We start from the raw sequence: 21,294 nt of genomic DNA on the forward strand, positions 1-21,294 counted from the left end.
TCATTTGGATGTAATAAGTCTCTTCAGGACTTTCTTGAAGGCTGCCTTCACATCTTTGTTGCGTAAGCTGTAAATCACGGGATTCACCAAGGAATTGAAAACTGTATAGAAAAAAGCATTCAGCTTGTCCACAGCTGGCGTGTGCGTGGAGCTGGGTCGGGAATACATCACGAGGATGGAGCCATAGAAGAGGGAGACAGAGACAAGGTGGGCTGAACATGTGGAGAATGCTTTGCCCCTCCCAGTAGAAGAGCGGATACGCATGATGGCTGCCACAATGCCTGTGTAGAGGCCCAGAATGATAACAGTGGATACTACCATAGTGCAACCCACAATAGCGGCTGTGGTGAGTTCATAGACTTCGGTACTGTCACATGCCATTTTCACGAGTGGTGGTACATCACAAAAGAAATGGTCGATAACATTGTTCCCACAGAAACGTAATCGGAAGGCGTTGCCTGTGTGTATAGTGGCAATGGCAAAGGCAGCAACATAAGATCCAGCAACCAGCTGGATGCAGAGCTTCCTGGGCATGGCAGTGGCATAGAGTAGTGGGTTGCAGATGGCCATGTAGCGATCATAGGCCATGGAAGCCAGCAGGAAGCACTCTGTATAGACCAAGACACACGAGAAGAAGAACTGGGCTGCACAGCCAGGGATGGACATGATGTTGTTCTTGGACACACAGTCGGACAAGATCCGTGGAGTGTAGACTGAGGAGTACCAGATATCGAGGAAGGAAAGGTTTCCCACAAAAAAGTACATGGGTGTGTGCAAGCGGGGATCCAGGTAGATCAATGACATGAGGCCAATGTTTCCTGTCAGTGTTAGAATGTATGAAACCAGGAACAGCACAAAGAGGACTATACGGAGGAACGGATCAGCTGTGAAACCCACCAAGACAAAACTGGTTAGTACAGTGCGGTTGTCGTCCATTTCCATTGTCTCCATAGGCAACACCTGCTAACAGAGTGAAAAGAGAGTTGAGACTTCACATTCATTTCTGTTTTACAGCATGGATGGGCATATTGTGATGTTATGGAAGGTATTTTCTTTCTTTTTAACTAGGACTATGCGGTCCATCAGCTGTAGATAGTTACAATATTGTGGCATGGGAGCAAAGTAGTTTGCCAATGACCACATTTATTGAGGAATGGCTACAAGTATAGATCTGCATCTGAGTTACTACAGTTGAACTTTTTGTTTACAGTTGACTACTTTTCCCTTAGGATCATAGGCACCATCTGTTGATACTGGGAAATTGAAGTGTTCCATGTCCATTTCAATAAACAGAAGCATGCAGCAGTCTTTTTGAAGATACAGTGGTACCTCGCATAACGAATGCCCCGCGCAACGAAAAACCCGCAGAACGAAAGCGGTGTGCGAAGTTTGGTAACTCGCATAACGAATTTTTATGACTTATGCTTCGCATAACGAATTTTTTTTTTATTGTCCTGGTTTGTCTTAAGGGGCGGATCTTCATGTCCCTTTATGATCCTGTCCACCCTAGTAAGGGGCGGATCTTCATGTCCCTTTATGATCCCGTCCACCCTAGTAAGGGGCGGATCTTCATGTCCCTTTATGATCCCGTCCACCCTAGTAAGGGGCGGATCTTCATGTCCCTTTATGATCCCGTCCACCCTAGTAAGGGGCGGATCTTCATGTCCTTTTATGATCCGTCCACCCTAGTAAGGGGCGGATCTTCATGTCCCTTTATGATCCCGTCCACCCTAGTAAGGGGTGGATCTTCATGTCCCTTTATGATCCCGTCCACCCTAGTAAGGAGCGGATCTTCATGTCACTTTATGATCCCGTCCACCCTAGTAAGGGGAGGATCTTCATGTCAGCTTGCTCCCAGGAAAGTGTGCACAGGATTACAGCCTTCAAACTCCCCACTCAGCATCCCCCCATCGCTCATTCACCCTCTCACTGCCCCATTTCCTTCACGTTTCCCCCCATGATCACGGCAAAAGCAAGCAATTGAGTGCAGCTGCTGTGTCCTCCCCAGCTTAGAGCACAATCCTGTGCGTGTCTCCTCAGAAGTAAGTCCCATTGTGCTTACTCCCAGGAAAGTGTGCACAGGATTACAGCCTTCAAGCTCCCCACTCAGCATCCCCCCCCGTTTTTGAAATCCTCTGTACAGTATGTAATCCTTTAAAGAGCACTTAATAAACACTTTGTAAACCAAATTTGACTTTGTTCTCACTTTTCTTGCCCATAGGAACACATTAATTAAATTTCAATGCATTCCTATGGGAAAACGCACTTCGCAAAACGAAAAACTCGCATAACGAAAGGACTCGCGGAACGAATTAATTTCGTTATGCGAGGCACCACTGTATTAAGAACATTTGGTATGCCTTTGCACTGAAGCTTTCAGTCAAACCAGAGCCCAATCCTATCCTCTGCCTGCCTGGGCCATGCAGCATCACCAGTGGAGCCTTCACTGCATGCTATACACCTGGGGTGAGATCAGACAGCCCAGGAGAGGTAAGAAAAAAGTCTTTCTGTTGGCTGCCTCATCCCCAATAGCTCTCTGTAGACTTATACCAGCTCTTTAGCTGGCCTAACTCCCAAGAGACTTCTGGTGTTGGTCTGGCCTGGGAGGGATGAACAGGATCCCATCATAAACTGCCGCTGCCAAAATACTTCCCCTCCTCCACCAATTCCCCTCTGTACCCCCTCCCCACTGCTGACCTACCCGCTCCTGTAGTGGTTCAGCAGCCCCCACTGCTAGCACAGGGATTATTTGTTCCAATGCTGGTGGACACAATCTGTTCACTGTCAGAGTAGCCCAGGACCTTATATAATCCCCTGATAGGATTGGGCTGAGAGTATGACTTTCAGACAATTAAACATGCACTTCCTACATTTGCAAATGAATGAAACCATGCTAAGGGCAATGTAACAATTGCTCTTTGATTGGTTTGTGGTAGCCTTTCTCACCAGATTTTTAATTGGTTAACGTGATGTAATGTTCTAGCTGTAATTAAACTATTTCTGAATTAAGATAAAATGGCAGCAATCATTGACTTTTCATACAAAATGCAATATGCATTGGATTCGTGCATGGCGTCTGAATGCTTTGTCCATCTGCCAATTTCATACTTAGCACAGGCCAAGCGTCTCTGAAGTAATGCTGCTCAGGATCCAGGCAGATCTTTTCAGTTTTAAACAGTGTTGGATCTGCAGCTGTTTGAGGGTGTGTGTGTAGGTGAGTGTGTAGTGGGTCTATTCAGGCTCCTTGAGAAGATATTTTACTAAAGGCCTAAACCTAACCCTTCATTATGCTGGTGCAAGTCCTCTTGCGCCGACACAGGGATGCCAAAAGGAATGTGTGTGAAATCCCAACATCAGGAGCTGGTAGGCCAGTGCATGGAAGTGCGCCGGCCTTTGGAGGTCAAATCTGGTAAGTTCATGCTGGTGGCTGACCACTGGGTCTGAGGAGGGTGGGGGAGAACAGAACTTGAGCGTTCCGGGGTGGGGAGAGAGCAGGCAAGGTGGGGAGAGGACAGGGAGAGTGGAACAGTCAGCAGATCGAACAGGTGGGTGGTGCCAGGAGCCACACTTAGGGTGGATTGAAACCCTACCCCCAAGCAGCCTGACCTTAAACCGGCCTTCTTGGATTGCGCCACTGATATTGGTGGTATGGATCCGAGTTGACCCATTGGGGAAGCTGCTGCACGACACTGGTTAAAGGGAATTGATTCCATTTACTCTGAGTTGCACCACAGCAAGCCCCAATCCTGTTCTGCATACAGCGCAGGCTAAGTGGCCTGCCTGTTCCAGTATGGGTTAGAATCGGGCAGCCTGGGAATGAACTACTTTAAGGGCGCAATCGTGAGGCACCCTTGTGCCAGCGCAAGTCCCTTGCACAGGCCCAGGAGGGTTGCAAACATGCCGTAAGTCACGTTTACACCTCCTTGTGAGTTGCCTAGAGTCTGACTTCAGCCTTGGTGCCAGTGGAGGAACTGAGCCTTGCGTCGGCCAAATTTTCCCTTGGAGGCCCTCATGGCTTCCCCCTCCCACAGGATGCAGCACACTCCCCTTTGGTATGGTTCCACCAGCTCTGGAATGTTGGACAGGATTGGGCCCTGAGTATGAGGTTGAATTGCCAAGGTTTATGTGAAACATCAGCCTGCTTCAGTAGGAGCACATACATACCTGAAGTCAGAAGTGAAATGAAGGAAATCCCAACATCTCATTTTCATAACTTCTCCTTGACTGAAGTCAGAAATGGGTGAAAGTAAATTTGTCTTTCAGAGCCGTGGCAGTCAGGCATGGAATAGGGGGATATGTGGGCTGGCCAGTTCCTACCAAGGAAAGCTTAAGCTGACTGGACTGAAGAGCAACAAAGTCATCCTCACAGTCTAATCTCTAAGCAATAGGTCTTACCTTTAAGATGCACAGTCTTTTTCCTGCTAACAAGGTTAGGATGGATCTAAAGGCTGTTTTATAATGGAATGGGCTTTATTTGAGCTGAGGTCTCTGAGGTTGTCTAAAGTTCCCTAAGTGAGCAATTAAAATTATTCCTTCTCTTGATGATATTAGTCTGACGAAACCATTAGGCTGATGAAACAGTTAGGCTGATGAAACAATCTCTCTTTGAAGGATCTTGTGGAACAAACTTCAGAATAAACATCCACCATCCCTTGGGCTCTTTTTCATGGAAACAATCATAAGCATCTCAGACTTGAGCGTATCTAGGTTGTGATCCTCCTTGTGATGACTCTTTTCCTGAAAACAAGTGCCACACTAGATAAATCCCATTGGTGCAATGGGACATCCTTCAATGAATGCACTAGATAACTGCCATCACTGTAATGGGATGTGAAGGCCAAAGTATGTTATGTGTTCATTTGCTCCAAAGCCAAATGTTGTGTCTCTGCTTATGGCTGCCATTGTTACATGCATATTTTGTTATAAAATTTTATATAAATATTAAGAAATACATGAACGTAAGTATATTTATTTATCAAGAGCATTAAGCTTCTTTCCATGCAGCACAATCCTAACCTGCCCTGGAGCAAGCAGGCCAGCAGACCTGTGCTGCATCAAAGTCAGGACTGGGGCTGAAAGTGGCTCAGTCCAAGGCAAGGGAAATCCAACTAGCCCCACTGGGCTACTCGGATATTGGTGCAAAATTGCTTTACGGCACTTTCACAAAGACGACGGGTTAGCTCAAGGGACTTGCATTGGCCCAAGTGAAGGGCAGGATTGCATCCTCAGTTAATCAATACTTAGTTCAAAATGATACGGGAAGTATAGCTTCCCTCCCCCCCCCCCCCATGACCATCCCTGCTTCTTGGCTCATTGCACCAAGGCATATGGAGATGTGACAGAAGAAACTAGATCTGGTAGATTTCTGAATTAGCTTTCAGTGCCACTCAACTCTCTTCCAGCTTCTATTTTGCAGATTCCATTTTTTACAGTTTGTGCCCTATTCTGCACCCTGCCTTGATCTACTGGTCCTTAGCTCCCTTACCTCTTGGAGCCTCTTTCCATCCTGAACCAGCTCTGCAAATTTGTGTGGTTTTTCAGATTGTACAGTTGTATCACTATAATTCATGCACAGCACAATCCTAACCTGTGGTGGAATGGGGAGACCAGCAGGCGTGCCCCATATCCAGGGCAAGTTTGGGGCTGAAAGGGCTGAGCCTCTGGCAAGGGTAATCGTTTTCCTTTACCCCGGGGAGAGCTGCTGCAGTCCCAATGGGTCTACTCAGATCTGTGCCACCTAAAGAGGTGATGCAGATCCAAGAAACCCAGCACAGCTCCAGGCTTCCTGGGAACAGGTATAGTATCCTGCATAAGTGCCGGATCCTGACCCAGCACCGATTTCCCATCATCCATCCATGGGCCCATCTGCCACCTGCCGTCCCCCACCCTGAAACATCTCCCTCCTCCCCACACCCCCCGAGACACCTGTGCTTGCCAAGCTTGGTCAGTGCAGACGTACCCCATTCCATTGCCATGGAGGCTAGATCTGGCCTCTGCAGGCTGGCGCACATCCATGTGCTGGCACAGCTGACTCTGGAGTAGGGGTATAGTGCTTTACGGTACGTGTGTGACCCTTCTGAGCTGGCGCAAGGGACTTGTGCCGGCCCAGCACAATCGTAGGATTGAGCTCTCAGTCTGTCAGAATGAGAGGGAGTTGTGTATCAAAATAATTATCAGGGAAAAGGGGCAAATCAGATCTATGGAAAAGAGAAGAGTGCCATCGAGCAGAGAACTATGCAAGGTTGCTCAAACTATGCTGGTACCATGAATGGCTGCATTGCATGTCCCCAGCGACATGGCCCAGGATCTCCTGGAGTGTCACAGAGAATCTGTGGATGCAACTGTGTTTGCAATCTGAGATTCTTCTCAAAGCTTTCCTTCTCTGTCCTCCTTTCCACAGTTCTGCCGTTTAGTTTTGCTGATAGGCATTCCGTTGTTTCTCTCCATCGCAGATGTACAGTCCAAGTCCACTGTGATTCACAGGACACTTTTTTAAAAGAGATTGAGGGAACGATCTACCACTGAGATCTTTTCCCTACTAAGGGAAACTTGAGACTGTAGAACCCAAAGATCACCACTCCCATCTAAGCCCAGAATGATTAGTCTTACCTTTAAAGAAGCACAGTTGATGGTTTCGCTATCTCCATTAGGGTAGACCAGTGGTTCTCACACATTTAGCACTGGGACCCACTTTTTAGAATGAGAATCTGTCAGGACCCACCAGAAGTGAGATCATGACCGGAAGTGACATCATCAAGCAGAAACATTTTTCACAATCCTGCTCACACTTACACAGGAGTAGGTTCCATTGACTATCATAGTTGAAAGAATTACATAATAGCTTGTTAAAAGTACAGATCTGTAACATTTCCCTAAATGCAGTCACATAACATGATAGCATCATGTCTAATATATTAAGAATAAAACACATAGAAATGAATGGGGACCCACCTGAAATTGGCTCACGACCCACCTAGTGGGTTCCGACCCACAGTTTGAGAAACACTGGGGTAGACCAAAAGAGTGTTTTATAATGTGTGGGGATTTTTTTTTAATGCTATGTTGATCACAGTGGTTTCCCAAGTATCTCTGAAGTTCACTATGTGATTAATTAAAATTACTTCTTCCTCTTGATGATTTGGAATATTAATACTCCAAATAAGAGTAAGAATATTAATACTAAGCTGCTACAGTAATTTTTTCCTTTCTCCTTTGAGTATTTCATATTGAAGAAGAAAACATCCACCATTTCTGAGGACAAGGAAACAGAAAAAGGGGGATCCAAATAACTTGCACGTGGCACCCGCACCCAGTGGCGTAGCTAATGATCGTGCAGCCCGGTGCCAAGCTCAAAAAGAAGCCCCAGAAGTGATGTCACAATCGAAAGTGATGTCACGCCCAGGCTTCTTAAAAAGTGAAAATCGGGGGGAACCCACCTCCTTCCCCTCACCAGCTCACCACCCAATTGCTCTGCCACCTCCCCCCAGTCAGTGGCATCGCTAAGGCATCTATCTGCTACATGTGGTCAAAGAAGATTTGCAGCCTCCTCAAAACAAAATCAAATTTAATTAAGTAAATAAATAAAAAGTGTGCCCCTGATAGGTTCAAGACAATGTGCTGGGGTGAAGAGGGATGGTTATTCTCCTGCTGTTAAATATAAGAGGAGCACCACTTGAAAAAGTGCCTTTTTACCCAGTTAGCAGGGGTAGTTGTATTATGATACATGGAAAAGAGAGTTGACTCTTATTGGTTCCATGCTGTATCATAATAACATGTCATTGCAACATGTCAATAACATAACAATATGTCATTGATTCTCAGAATAATCACTCTCACAGGTCAGTTTTGACTCAAAGAAATCCACTTTTTGTACCATAAGGCCATTGCATTTTCATTTTCTAGTTAATTGGCCATAACTTGTGATAGAATAAAGCTATTCCAAGGCGGTTTGTTTCATTGCTTTCTGCATTAAATTACCTTTCCAATGATATATAACATGATGGTATTATTCAAACATACCAAGATTTTCACAATATTGGTCACTAGTGTCAAGTTCAGCTTGTTGCCCCCTAAAGCTTGATGCCCTGTGCAGCTGCTACCTCCTGCACCCCCTTAGCTACGCCACTGCCTGCACCAGACTAAAATTAGCAACAGAATAAGATTAGCTAAACAGGACTCTGCAAATTCAAACAAGTCCAGTTAGAAATTAAGGAGGTGATTGGTCTCACAACGGTGCTAAGGAGGTTATACAACACTGATACCACTGTAAAGGTATAAAAACATCTTTTGATCCCTGTTTCCCACTGACTAGGGAATTTATTATGGCACCAGAAGTATTTGCTGCAGTCTTGTTTCTGCTCATAATAAGCTTCCTTTTTGTTAAATGGATCTGGTCCAGCACAGTCCATCTTCCTCTTAAAACAAGAATTGTGTTCAATCTACTTGCAAATTTTTGAACGTTGGTTAATTATCTAACAAAAACTGGCTGAACTATTTCAGTGCCTTGCATAGTGGTATTAATATAAGGACATGGCTTTTAAAGCCAGCTAAGGTAGTGCCATCATCACATCCTGTCCTTGAGTGTCCCAGAGCATGCAGCATGCTGATGTACTGTGCTCTGCATCCTATGGGCCAGCAAGGGAGAAGTAGAAAATGTTTTTACTTACCTGCCCACTGGCTGCCTGGTCTCCAATGGGTCTCCTCAGACCTGCACCAGCTCATTAACTGGTGTGTGAGGAGAGTCCGGGGGTTGGATCCCACATGTCCTTGTGCCACTGTGGTGTAGCTATTACATGGTGAGTAAGGAGATACTTCCATTTGTCTATTCTTTGTCTTCCATCATCAATTTCATCAAATGGGTTCTAATTCTATCACTGTACAGGACAGAGAGGAACTTCTCTTCCTTCACTCTATCCAAATCATACATTATTTTATAAGCCTCAATCATGACACCTGCTTCCTTTTCTAAACCAAAACACCTCCAGCACAGTAGTCTTTCCTCACAAGGAAAGCATTCCAGCCCCCTGACTGTTTTGATTCTCCTACACTATTTTCCATGTTTTCTGTCTCTATAACATTGTTTTGGACAGTGTTTCTTCGACGGTGAATCAGGACCCACGAGTTGAGTCCTAGCATAAACAAAGCATAAACAAAGCTTCACTCTGCGTTTGGGGTTGCGAGACAATTTCAGGTGGGATTGTATGAGAGGGTAGTTGAAATTCTTCATTATTATATGCTCTCCCTTCAATGCCAAACCAATTTCTTTCTCCAACTCAGGATCACCATTACCACAAAGGCAAGAGCTTATTCCTTATTTCTATTTGAACTTGGTGCTACCACCCAGACTGATTCTGTGTGTCTCTTTTTGCCTGCATCCTGAAATAACTATACACTATCAGTTTGCTCTTTTCCATTTTCTCTCAGTCCTCATTAGGATGAGCCTGTGGAATAAGCAAAGCTTCACTCTGTTTTTAGAAGAAACGTCTTCTGAGAGAACTTTATTTCAAGCACATGCGAGGAGAAAAGTCTCTGCTCATGAGACCAGAGTAACTGGGAAGCATTGTTGGTTTTCTCTGTATCTCCTTTAGGACAGGCCTGTAGAATAAGCAGAACTTCACTCTGCTTTTAGAAGCGATGTCTCCCTGAGACTCTTTTCAAGCGTTTGTGAGGAGAAGAAGTCTTTGCTCATTGGCAGAGTATGGCATATATTTCTAATATTTTCTTCACCACCATGTATTGGCAAATGTAACATTAAACATGTTTTGCCTCACAAACCATCCAAACCAGTATTGCCCTTTGACTTTGCTGGCCAACTGTCACTTCCAGTTTCAAACTGGTCTCCCACTCGCACCTTTTCCAACAGCTTACCCTTTGCACAAACATGTCTTGACCAGAGCTGGAGGCCTACCCTGTCTGCGTCCAGTGGCCAAAAGGCTCTTTTATACAGGAATGTATTTTTGTCAGCTAAGCTTTCTACAGTGTGCTTCCAAGTCTCTCTAAAGCTCCTTCTGCATGTGAGCAATGAAAATGCCTTCTTCCATTTGGTGATTTGGTATGTATGAATATTCCGCTGCACATAATAGCACTTGAACCTTGGCACTTCCATCTGGAGGGCACCTAGATTGTGATCATGTCTTGTTAGGAGTCCTTTCCTGCAAACAAGTGTATTTGTTGGTTGGGTATGAGCCGTGTTGGGTAAGCTCCACCTGTGCAATGGTGCACAAAGGGGAAAGTGGGTATGATTGTGTTTGGTGTCAGTCCTGAAGCATTTTGATGGAAAAATGGCACTGGCAATTCTGAATTTCCCTGCTGTCTGAGAAAGTGAGGAGGAGACATAACCAACAAGTCTCATTTTTCCCAACACTCTAGACTACTTTAAAATTCCTCTCATGTGTCCAGTTACATTGCAGCATGATTTGTATGAAATTATGTGCTTCCTTCCAACTTGCAGGTTCTCTTGTTGTACACCCCACCTCTGCAAATCCTGTAGGAAAGTAATAAAAGGATGAAATAGCTTTTGGAAATAGAAGTGTAATGGGAATGTTTAGGCACACAAGATTGTGATTGATCTGTAATAAGGAGGTGATGTCACTTTGGAGTCTTATTACACTGCACTGTTGGTTATGTTGGAATAATAAAGGAAGACACTAGAGGGCAGTGCTTCATTTTGTGTTATATGCGCAGATGCAACATTGCTGCCATTCATTTGGATGTGATAAGTCTCTTCAGAACTTTCTTGAAGGCTGCCTTCACATCTTTGTTGCGCAAACTGTAAATCAGTGGATTCATCAAGGGATTGAACACTGTGTAGAACAAAGCATTCAGCTTGTCCACGGTTGGCATGTGCGTGGAGCTGGGTCTGGAATACATCACGAGGATGGAACCAAAGAAGAGGGAGACAGAGACTAGGTGGGCAGAGCACGTGGAGAAAGCCTTGTGCCTCCCAGCAGTTGAGCGAATGCGTATGATGGCTGCCATTATGCCTGTGTAGGAGCCCAGGATGAGAATAGTGGATGACAGAAGAGTGCAACCCATAACAGCAGTCAGAATGAATTCATAGACCCGAGTATCATCACAAGCCATCTTCACAAGTGGTGGCACATCACACCAATAATGGTTGATAACATTATTCCCACAGAAACGTAATCGCAAAGTGTTGCCTGTGTGTGCGATGGCATTGGCTAAGCCAGCAACATAAGATCCAACAACCAGCTGGATGCAGAGCTTCCTGGGCATGGCAGTGGCATAGAGTAGTGGGTTGCAGATAGCCACATACCGGTCATAGGCCATGGCGGCCAGCAGGAAGCACTTGCCATAGGCAAAGCAACAGGAGAAGAAGATCTGAGCTGCACAACCAGCGATGGACATGACCTTGGTCTTAGATATGCAGTCAGACAAGATCCGTGGAGTGTAGACTGAGGAGTACCAGACATCCAGGAAGGAAAGATTTCCCACAAAAAAGTACATGGGTGTGTGCAAGCGGGAATCCAGGTAGATCAGTGCCATGAGGCCGATGTTTCCAGTCAGTGTAAGAGTGTAAGAAACCAGAAACAGCACAAAGAAGACTATACGGAGGGATGGATCAGCTGTGAAACCCACCAAGACAAAACTGGGTGCGGTTGTCGTCCATTTTAATTGTCTCCATAGGCAACATCTGTTAACAGAGGGAAGAGAGAGGCACATTTTTACATTCATTTCTATGGTATACAGTGTGCACACTGTACACCCAGTGGGGCTGGGGGTTAAGAATAGCCCCTCAGTTTGACTGTACTTGTTGTAAGAGGCAACTAAACAGCCACCGGGTTGATTGGACTCTTTAGCCTGGGAAGGCAGCTCATCTGAGAGAAGGAAAACTCTGATCCCAAACCTCCACTGCCTTGTGGCTACATCCAGTTATGGAAAAGGCTTCAGGAGTCAACCTCGGGGCAAAATCCGGAGCCGGAGTCCCTGAGGCAGTTCATGGCTGAACACAGTCACATTTTGGCAACTCCTGCGATGCCACTGGAACCAACCGTATTGGCCTCTGCCTTTCCATTGGACCATTCCAGCGACGTGGAGAGGGGGAATTTGCTGCATAGGTAACAGCCTATCCTCTATACCTACTTTACCCAGGCTTTGCACACTGGAGAGGACACTCTGTTCCAGAACCACCATTCAGAGCACAATACCATAGTCTTCCGAGACTGAAGGATGTCAAAAACAGTGTGCACAGGCAAATTGTAATGTTGGGGAAGGTATTTTCTTTTGTTCTTTTTAACTAGGATAATGAGGTCCATCAGGTATAGGTAATTACAGAATTGTGGCAGGGTGTCAAAACTAGTTAGCCCATGACCACATTTATAGGGGAATGACTACTGAGTTACTACGGATCAAGGTTTTTTGCATGTACTTCTACATTACAGTCATAGACACCATCTGCTGACACTAGGAAATTGAAGTGTTCACTGTCCATGTTAATGAACGGAAGCATACAGATGTCTTTTTGAATACTTTAAGAACATTTGGTGTGCCTTTGCACTGAAGCTTTCAACTGAACCAGAGTCCAATCTTATCCTCTGCCAGCCTGGGCCAAGCAGCACCACCAATGGAGCCCACATTGCATGCTACATACCTGGGGTGAGATCAAACAGCCCAGGAGTGGTAAGAAAACAATCTTTCTGTTGGCTGCCTGGTTCCCAATAGGTCTCTGAAGAACTACACCAGCTCTTTGCTGGCATAAGGAGACTGCTGGGTTTTGAACTGGGCTTAGAGCGATGAATAGGATCCCAATGTACACTGCCACCACCAAGTTACTTGCTCTTCTGCACCCAATCTGCCCCTGAACTCCCCCAGCTGCTGACTTACCTGCTCCAGTGGTGATTCAGCAGCCCCCACTGCCAGGACGGGGCCTAATTGTTCCCATGCTGGTGAACACATGCTGACCACTGTCAGAGTGGCTTTTACACAGTCAGCCCAGGATTTACACTGAGACATTGCATAATCCCCTAATAGGATTGTGCTGTTAGTATGACTTTCAGACAATTAAACATGCACTGTCTACATTTGCGAATGAATGAAACCATGCTAATAGCAAATAATTCTTGTTTTTTTCCAACAGCAAGCGAGTCTAATTTAATCCATTTTTGCATGGTCCACAGGTGTACGCATTTGGTACCTGTTGTGTATATGCAACATTGGGCAGAAATGACTTTAAAATATTGCTCTTTGATTGGTTTGTGGTAGACTTTCTTATCAAACAGCTGATTTTAAATTGGTTAATGTGATATAATGTTCTAGCCTTAATTAAACTATTTCTGAATTAAGATAAAATGGCAGCAGTCATTGAGTTTTCATACAAAATGCAATATGTATTGGATTCTTGTATGGCATCTGGATGCTTTGTCCATCTGCCAATTTCATACTCAGCTCAGGCCAAACGTCTCTGAAGTAATGCTGTTCAGAACCCGGGTAGATCTTTTCAATTACTAACCAGCTGCATAACACCACCAGCATTTCTCAGGAAACAAATGCCAGGGATAGAATTTGGGTTGGCGAGACTGGCTATAAGCACTGCACTGCCTATAAGTCGATCTCACAGAAATGTCAAGGGCAGGTTTTTGACCCAAATCATGGAAATTTCTATGACCCTCGGATAAGTTGGGGGTTCAACTTGGGGGGGGGGGCTGACTATAGTTTTGTCTGATTTTTACCTGAGGCCAGATCCTGAAAAATAACCTACCAGTAATTGTTACCTAAGAACTGTACAGTCTCTTACGTATTAAAAACTTTTTAAATTCTGGTCTTCACCGCCTTTTTGTAAACACTATCTGAGTAAGTGCACTCTAAACAACATACCAGCAGAACAGTGGTTCCCAACCTGGGGTACACGTACCTGGAGAGGCACTCGACAGGACCTTTAGGAGTGCTTGAAAAAGAATTAAATAATGGCAGAAAAAGGCAAGTAGTGCTCCAGAATGCCTTGCAGGGCCAGCAAGGCAAGAAGGGAGGTAGCTGGTAGCCTTGTCCATATTTGGCAAGAAGACCAACAAGATGGCAGACTGGTTTGAAGCCCACTCTGAGGAGTTGACACCAGTCATTGAGGAAAAGAGGAGAGCTCAAGCAGCATACAAGGCCTGTCCCAGTGAGCGCAACTTGCAGGTCCTCCGAGCTGCTCGCAGCAAAGTCCAGCAGATTGCCAGGAGATGTGCTAACGACTACTGGCTCCAGCTCTGCTCCCAGATACAGATAGCAGCTGACATTGGCAACATTAAGGGGATGTATGACGGTATCAAGCAGGCCCTAGGTCCAACACAGAAGAAAATTGCCCCTCTGAAGTCTGCCACAGGCGAGGTCATCCAGGATCGGGCACAGCAGATGGAACGCTGGGTGCAGCACTACTCTGAGCTATATTCCAGAGAAAATGTAGTCACCGAAGAAGCACTGAACAACATTGAGTGCCTGCCTGTGCTGGAGGAGCTTGACAGTGAACCAACCCTAGAAGAACTTCACATGGCCCTGGACTCCCTTGCCTTTGGCAAGGCACCTGGAAAAGACAGCATCCTTGCTGAAGTCCTAAAGTGCTGCAAAGAGATCATCGTCACTGAGCTGCATGAAATCCTCTGTCTCTGCTGGAGAGAAGGTGGAGTACCCCAAGACATGAGGGATGCAAACATCATCACGCTGTACAAGAACAAAGGCGACAGGGGTGACTGCAACAACTACCGTGGCATCTCTCTCCTTAGCATTGTAGGAAAGTTGTTTGCCCGAGTTGCACTAAAGAGGCTCCAGGTACTTGCAGAGAGCATTTATCCAGAATCACAGTGCGGATTCCGAGCCAACAGGTCCACCACTGATATGGTATTCTCCCTTAGACAACTGCAGGAGAAATGCAGGGAACAAAGACAGCCACTCTTTATAGCCTTCATAGATCTCACGAAGGCCTTCGACCTGGTCAGCAGGGATGGCCTCTTCAAGATTCTCCCCAAGATTGGATGTCTACCCAGGCTCCTCAGCATCATCAGATCCTTCCACAAGGACATGAAGGGCACCGTTGTCTTTGATGGCTCAACATCAGACCCCTTTGACATCCGAAGCAGCGTGAAGCAGGGCTGTGTTCTTGCACCAACCTTGTTTGGGATTTTCTTCGCTGTTCTGCTGAAGCATGCCTTTGGAACTGCAACAGAAGGCATCTATCTCCGGACCAGATCAGACGGAAAGCTCTTCAACCTCTCCAGACTGAGAGCAAAGTCCAAAGTCCAGCTGAAATGTCTGTGTGACTTCCTCTTTGCCGACGATGCAGCTGTCACTACCCATTCTGCCAAAGATCTCCAGCAGCTCATGGATCATTTTAGCAAGGCCTGCCAAGATTTTGGACTGACGATCAGCCTTAAGAAAACACAGGTCATGGTTCAGGATGTGGACTCACCTCCCTGCACATGAACTGGAGGTTGTCCATGACTTTGTTTAACTTGGCTCAACGATCTCCAACACTCTTTCTCTCGATACCGAGCTAAACAAACGCATTGGTAAAGCAGCTACCACGTTTTCCAGACTCACAAAGAGAGTCTGGTCCAACAAGAAGCTGATGGAACATACCAAGATCCAGGTCTACAGAGCTTGCGTCCTGAGTACACTTCTGTACTGCAGCAAGTCATGGACTCTTTGCTCACAACAGGAGAGGAAACTGAACACTTTCCACATGCGCTGCCTCCGACACATTCTCGGCATCACCTGGCAGGACAAAGTTCCAAACAACACAGTCCTGGAATGTGCTGGAATCCCTAGCATGTATGCATGCTGAAACAGAGACGCCTGCGTTGGCTCAGCCATGTCATGAGAATGTGGCTCGGTCATGCCGTGAGGCAGGCTGTGCAGCATGGCCTTTCCCAGTTTGAAGAGACACTTGGCCAATGGTCTGAGGCAAAGAGGCAAAGAAGGAAGGCCCATAGCCAGGGAGACAGACCAGGGACAGACTGCACTTGCTCCCAGTGTGGAAGGGATTGTCATTCCCGAATTGGCCTTTTCAGCCACACTAGACGCTGTTCTAGAACCACCTTTCAGAGCGCGATACCATAGTCTTTTGAGACTGAAGATTGCCAACATGGAGTAGAACAGTGGTTCCCAACCTGGGGTACATGTACCTGGAGAGGCACTTGACAGGACTTTTAGGAGTGCTTGAAAAAGAATTAAATAATGGCAGAAAAAGGCAAGTAGTGCTCCAGAATGCCTTGCAGGGACAGCAAGGCAAGAAGGGAGGTAGCTGGTTGACTTGAAAACCCCACCAATAGCTAATTTTTGGTGATCAATTCATGTATGAATCAGTGATTGAAAACCAGCACAGCAAAAATGCTGAAACACAATATGGAAGTGTTAACATAATATCATAATAATAACATAATATCAGTCATCTAGAATCTCTCAGGGCACTTCTGGTGCAATACAGTGAAAAGGCATCGTCTTCCCTTCTTCAAACAATAAAATGAGAGAATACTGTGATGAATACATGAAGTATGGGTTTTCATACAGAGAAGATGAGAAATTAATATTACATGTTGCCCCTCGTTATTCACTGATGTTCCAGAACCTCTAGTGCAGTGGTTCTCTCACAATTAGCACTGGGACCCACTTTTTAGAATGAGAATCTGTCAGGACACATCAGAAGTGATGTCATGACTGGAAGTGACATCATCAAGCAGAAACATTTCTAATAATCCTAGGCTGCAATCTTAGCCACACTTACCCAGGAGTAAGTTCCATTTACTATCATTGTTAAAAGACTATATATAGTAGCTTGTTAAAAGTACAGGTCTGTAACATTTCTCCAAATGCAGTCACATACCATGGTAGCATCAAGTCTAATAGATTAAAATATTGAAATGAATGGGGACCCATCTGAAATTGGCTCGTGACCCACCTAGTGGGTCCTGACCCACAGTTTGAGAAACACTGCTCTAGTGGATAAAAAGAATCTGTGAATAAAAAGACAGTGGAAAAATAAATTTAAAGAACCACTTCTAGGTTTCTTACTCCTCCAATGCTCCGAATAAGGTTGTGCCTCGACATCTGCAGGGGTTTGATTCTGGGACTCCCTGCTGATACTATAAAATGTGTTAAATAAAAGCAGTTTTAAAAAATTAAAAAGTGCATCCCTTTACACATGTGGTTTAAAAACAGCTTTTCTTACTGTTGTAGAGAGACAGTCAGTAATTGAAAATGCAAAGGACCCCCTGTCTTTGTCTGGCTCAGCTGAAGAATGGAATGATCAATTGCATGACTGTCTCTTTACAACAGTAAGAAAAGCAGTTCTTTAAACTGTGATTTTAAAGGGATGCATTTTTCCCTTTCTCCAGGGATCAGCACATTCCTTCTCATTTGCCGGGACCATTCGTGTAGAGTCAAATCTGTGTAGAAAAAATCTGTATATAACAAGGTTGGACCTGTAATTACAAACATTTAGCTAATATGAGGGGTACAATTTATGGAAATGGGCTGCCAAGGGGTATGCAAGCGAAAAAGGTTGGGAACCACTGCAGGAGAACCATGAATCAAATCCTTCTTTAAGGTGCCTGGTGTATTAAGCCAGAGGCTCAGTATATAACAAACAACAAACAGTATATAACAAACAACTTATAACACACAACTGGGAGTGTGCAATTCAATTCACAGCAGAGAGAGAAGCAACAACAAATTACTGTGAGCAAGAGCAGCTGCACATAGTTGCAACCTTATTTATTTAGAAGCAGACGAATTGCTTTCCATTGATGTTATTCTTGAGTAATGGTGCACTGAATTGCAGCCCGAGACTTTGTTTCAAATGGAAAAGAGGATGACATCCTGGTGTTTAAAAAAACAGACCTCTGCAAAATGCAAGTATTTGCAAAACGGAACAAGCTGCAGCAGGTTCTCTAGACTAAGAGGAGGCTGGCTTCAAGTCAATGGAATTCAGTGGAAGTCTCTGGAGCAGTGAAAAAGTTAACTTTGGCTGGAGCTTTCCAGGGGTTGCCTTGGAGATTAAGAGCCTCTAATTAAGAACATAAGAGCCCCACTGGATCAGGCCATAGGCCCATCTAGTCCAGCTTCCTGTATCTCACAGCGGCCCACCAAATGCCCCAGGGAGCACACCAGATAACAAGAGACCTCATCCTGGTGCCCTCCCTTGCATCTGGCATTCTGAGATAGCCCATTTCTAAAATCAGGAGGTTGTGCATGCACATCATGGCTTGTACCCCGTAATGGATTTTTCCTCCAGAAACTTGTCCAATCCTCTTCTGGTACTACTTGAAAAGCAATGCTGCTTGAAAATCAACTTCTCTGGAGTTGCTTGAAAGCTCTGCCCCCTGACGAACTTTACAGATAAGGATGATTATCTGATATGATGATTATCATATGATAAGGATGATTATATGATAAGGGTGATTATCTTAGCTTGATTTAATGACAGAAATTTCTTGCCCTGTAGGCGAGTATCTACGGTGGTTGCAGCATAACACAGTGCAGTGTATATACTGGCAGTATGAATACAGCTGTAGCAGCACTTACAGGCTGTGCAGATTTTGTAGGTGAGTTCTTCATTGGTGCATGTCTGTGAAATGAATATGATATGCATTAAGAGGTATTTCTATCCTTTCCCCCCTTGTCTGGTGCAGCAGCACCAAAAAGGCAGGTGCTGTATCCAGTGGGTGGGAGCAGAGTGAGAGGCTTTGGAAGGTAAAGGGGATTTTAATCCTCTTTCTGCTCCATAAGCCTTCCACCTACAGTGGGTTTCCTCAGACCTATCTCAGTTTTTTAGCTGGTGCAAATCTGAGGAGAGAAAGGAGGCAGGGAGGCTGCTGCCAGAGGGGATGGGATCTAGTGCAGGCCATCGCAGCCAGATCCACCCATTCCCACAGCCTCACCATGTTCCTCCCTCCATGTTCCTCCCTCATCCCCAGCCTGTTTTGCCACCTAACTGCCCCCATTACTCCATCCTGCATCCCCTACTGTATCCTGCTGTGTTTTATCTGCTTCGGTGGGCGGCCAGCGCTCTTATGATGCGTGTGGGATGGGTCTGGTGTTCTCATCAGTGTTGCATCAGCCTGCACTGCCGGAACATGCTTTACAGCTGCTCTTCAGCAGCCAGTGCTGGCAGAACACTAGTTCCACCAGTGGGGCCATGCTGCCCAACCCCCAGCAAAGGGCCAGTTGTGCAGGCTGATTGTGCGTTGTGTGTAGAAAATGATATTGAAGAGCAACAAGATGATTTGTTGCTGGGGGTTAAATGCACATCACATGTCTAGCACTTGGTTTTTCTTCATACTAGGAGGAAGGCATATGATTCAGAAAGAAAAACAGGCAGCAGGTTGGACATCTAGAGTGAAATATACTTGATCACTCCTTCAGTGCTCTTATTTTTCTTTTTCTTAAATTTCTGCCTATGTGCTTTCTTCCTTCTAAATCTGAGTCACATTCGAAGTGCATTGTCACTGATGCAACACTGATGCAACACTGATGTTGTGGTGCTGGAAATTGTCCTATCCAATTTCTAGCACCAATGCAGCCACAATGCAGCCCGGAGGTAAGGGGACATGTTTTCCCTTACCTTGAGGAGGCCCACATGGCTGCACTGTTACCAAAAGGGCTGTTTTGTTTAGGGGGAGTTATTACACTACCCTTTTTGGAACCTCAGGATCACAGGCTGGATAACAAGATGGCATAATGCAGAGAAATTCCTTTTATGTAGCTTAAAAAGGAGACTGGGAGAAATATAACTTTTAATAAAAGATTATAGCTTTATTACAAAAGCACAAAGGTAAACATAATGCACATGGAAAAATGATAAGTATATGTTCCTTGGTCCTAGTACTTGAATCTAGTGTACCTAGCTTTTATGGTGGTTGCACGTAAAAGGTATTTGGTGCATCCGAGGAAATTAGAAAAAGGAAAGGTTGTAGGGAAGGATTTTAGGGGTCCCTGGTCTGCCAAACCCAGTTGCTGACTAAAGATGGGGAGAGAAGGGGAGAAAAAGGGGGGGGAGAAGGGAAAGAGTTTCAGGCACCAGATAGTTACCTGTCCTGTAGAGCAGTTGGGGGGGGAAGAGTCCTGTGTGGAGGACCCTCTGACACAACACAGATGTGTTGTATCCTTGGAGGGGGAGCCAGAGAGAGAGAACATGTGGCAGCCCTCTCTTAAAAAGGGGTTTGCAGACAGACCTGAGCTGGGTAGAAGCTTTCTTACAGGGAAAACATTGAAAAGATCATGATGTCCCTTATCAGCAAAATGCAATGGGGTCTAATGGCTGGCTTCCTAGCTGGGGGAACTCAAACAATACCATGAATGGGCAAACCCAGGAAGGCAGTTCAATTTTGCATACGGTACTTAAGCAGTGATTGAGTTAAAACAATACAATGAATACAGTAATGTAAGAGAAACTTAAACAATGATTTACTATGCCAGACTTCTTCACAGTGAGGTGGATTTAAGGTCTATATGTGTAACCTTGTGACTTGACCTGATTGTGGCCTGTATGAGAAGTTTGGTCTGCATGATATTTTAGTCCATAGTACATAACCAGATAGAGAGAAAACCACATCTAAAAGGCAAAAGCCCTGCAGGACGCAGCACACTCCCCCTTGCTATGGCTCCATCAGCTCTGGAATGTTGGACAGGATTGGGCCCTGAGTATGAGGTTGAATTGCCAAGATGTATGTGAATCATCTGCCTGCTTCAGTGGGAGCACATACATGCCTGGAGACAGAAGTGAAACAAAGGAAATCTGAATATCTCATTTTCATAACTTCTCCTTGACTGAAGACAGAAATGGGTGGAAGTGAATTTGTCCTTCAGAGCCATGGCAGTCAGGCATGGTATGTGGGTTGGCCAGTTTCTACCAAGGGAAGCTTAAGCTGACTGGACTGAAGAGCAACAAAGTCATCCTCACAGCCTAACCCAAAGCAATAGATCTTACCTTTAAGATGAATAGTCTTTTTCCTGCTAACGAGGTCAGGACTGGCCTAAAGGAATGGTTTTATCTGAGTGCAGGTGGCAACAATGGTCCCTGAGGTTGTCTAAAGTTCCCTGAGTGAGCAATTAAAATTATTCCTTCTCTTGATTATTTGAGGTGGGACTACACTATTAGGCTGCTGAAATAATTTCTTCTTCTTCTCTCTCTGAAATATCTTGTATTCCAGAATAAACATTCACCATCCCCTGGGCTGTTCTGCATGGAAACCATCATGAACATTTCAATCTTGAGCGCATTTAAGTCATGATCACCCCTTGTTATGACTCTTTTCCTGAAAACAGCTACCACACTAGATAGATCCCATTGGTGCAATAGGA

General features: G+C 45.2%; 2 protein-coding genes across 2 annotated transcripts; both read right to left on the minus strand.

The window, feature by feature from the left end:
- Window positions 1-942, minus strand: LOC136644225 (olfactory receptor 9G4-like). Its single transcript, XM_066619879.1, has one exon. The coding sequence runs from the start codon at window positions 940-942 to the stop codon at window positions 1-3; it is 942 nt and encodes a 313-aa protein (XP_066475976.1).
- A 9,759-nt stretch (window positions 943-10,701) lies between these two features.
- Window positions 10,702-19,572, minus strand: LOC136644233 (olfactory receptor 9G4-like). Its single transcript, XM_066619892.1, has 2 exons — window positions 19,556-19,572; window positions 10,702-11,653 (listed from the first exon to the last, which is right to left on the minus strand). The coding sequence occupies exons 1-2, from the start codon at window positions 19,570-19,572 to the stop codon at window positions 10,702-10,704; spliced, it is 969 nt and encodes a 322-aa protein (XP_066475989.1).
- Window positions 19,573-21,294: the final 1,722 nt, after the last annotated feature.

Source organism: Tiliqua scincoides, chromosome 1 (genome assembly GCF_035046505.1).
Source record: "Tiliqua scincoides isolate rTilSci1 chromosome 1, rTilSci1.hap2, whole genome shotgun sequence".
Classification (NCBI taxonomy): Eukaryota; Metazoa; Chordata; class Lepidosauria; order Squamata; family Scincidae; genus Tiliqua; species Tiliqua scincoides.

Excerpts from the sequence above, each read along its gene's own strand:
- LOC136644225 (XM_066619879.1), bottom strand. The coding sequence starts at position 942 with ATGGAAATGGACGACAACCGCACTGTACTAACCAGTTTTGTCTTGGTG.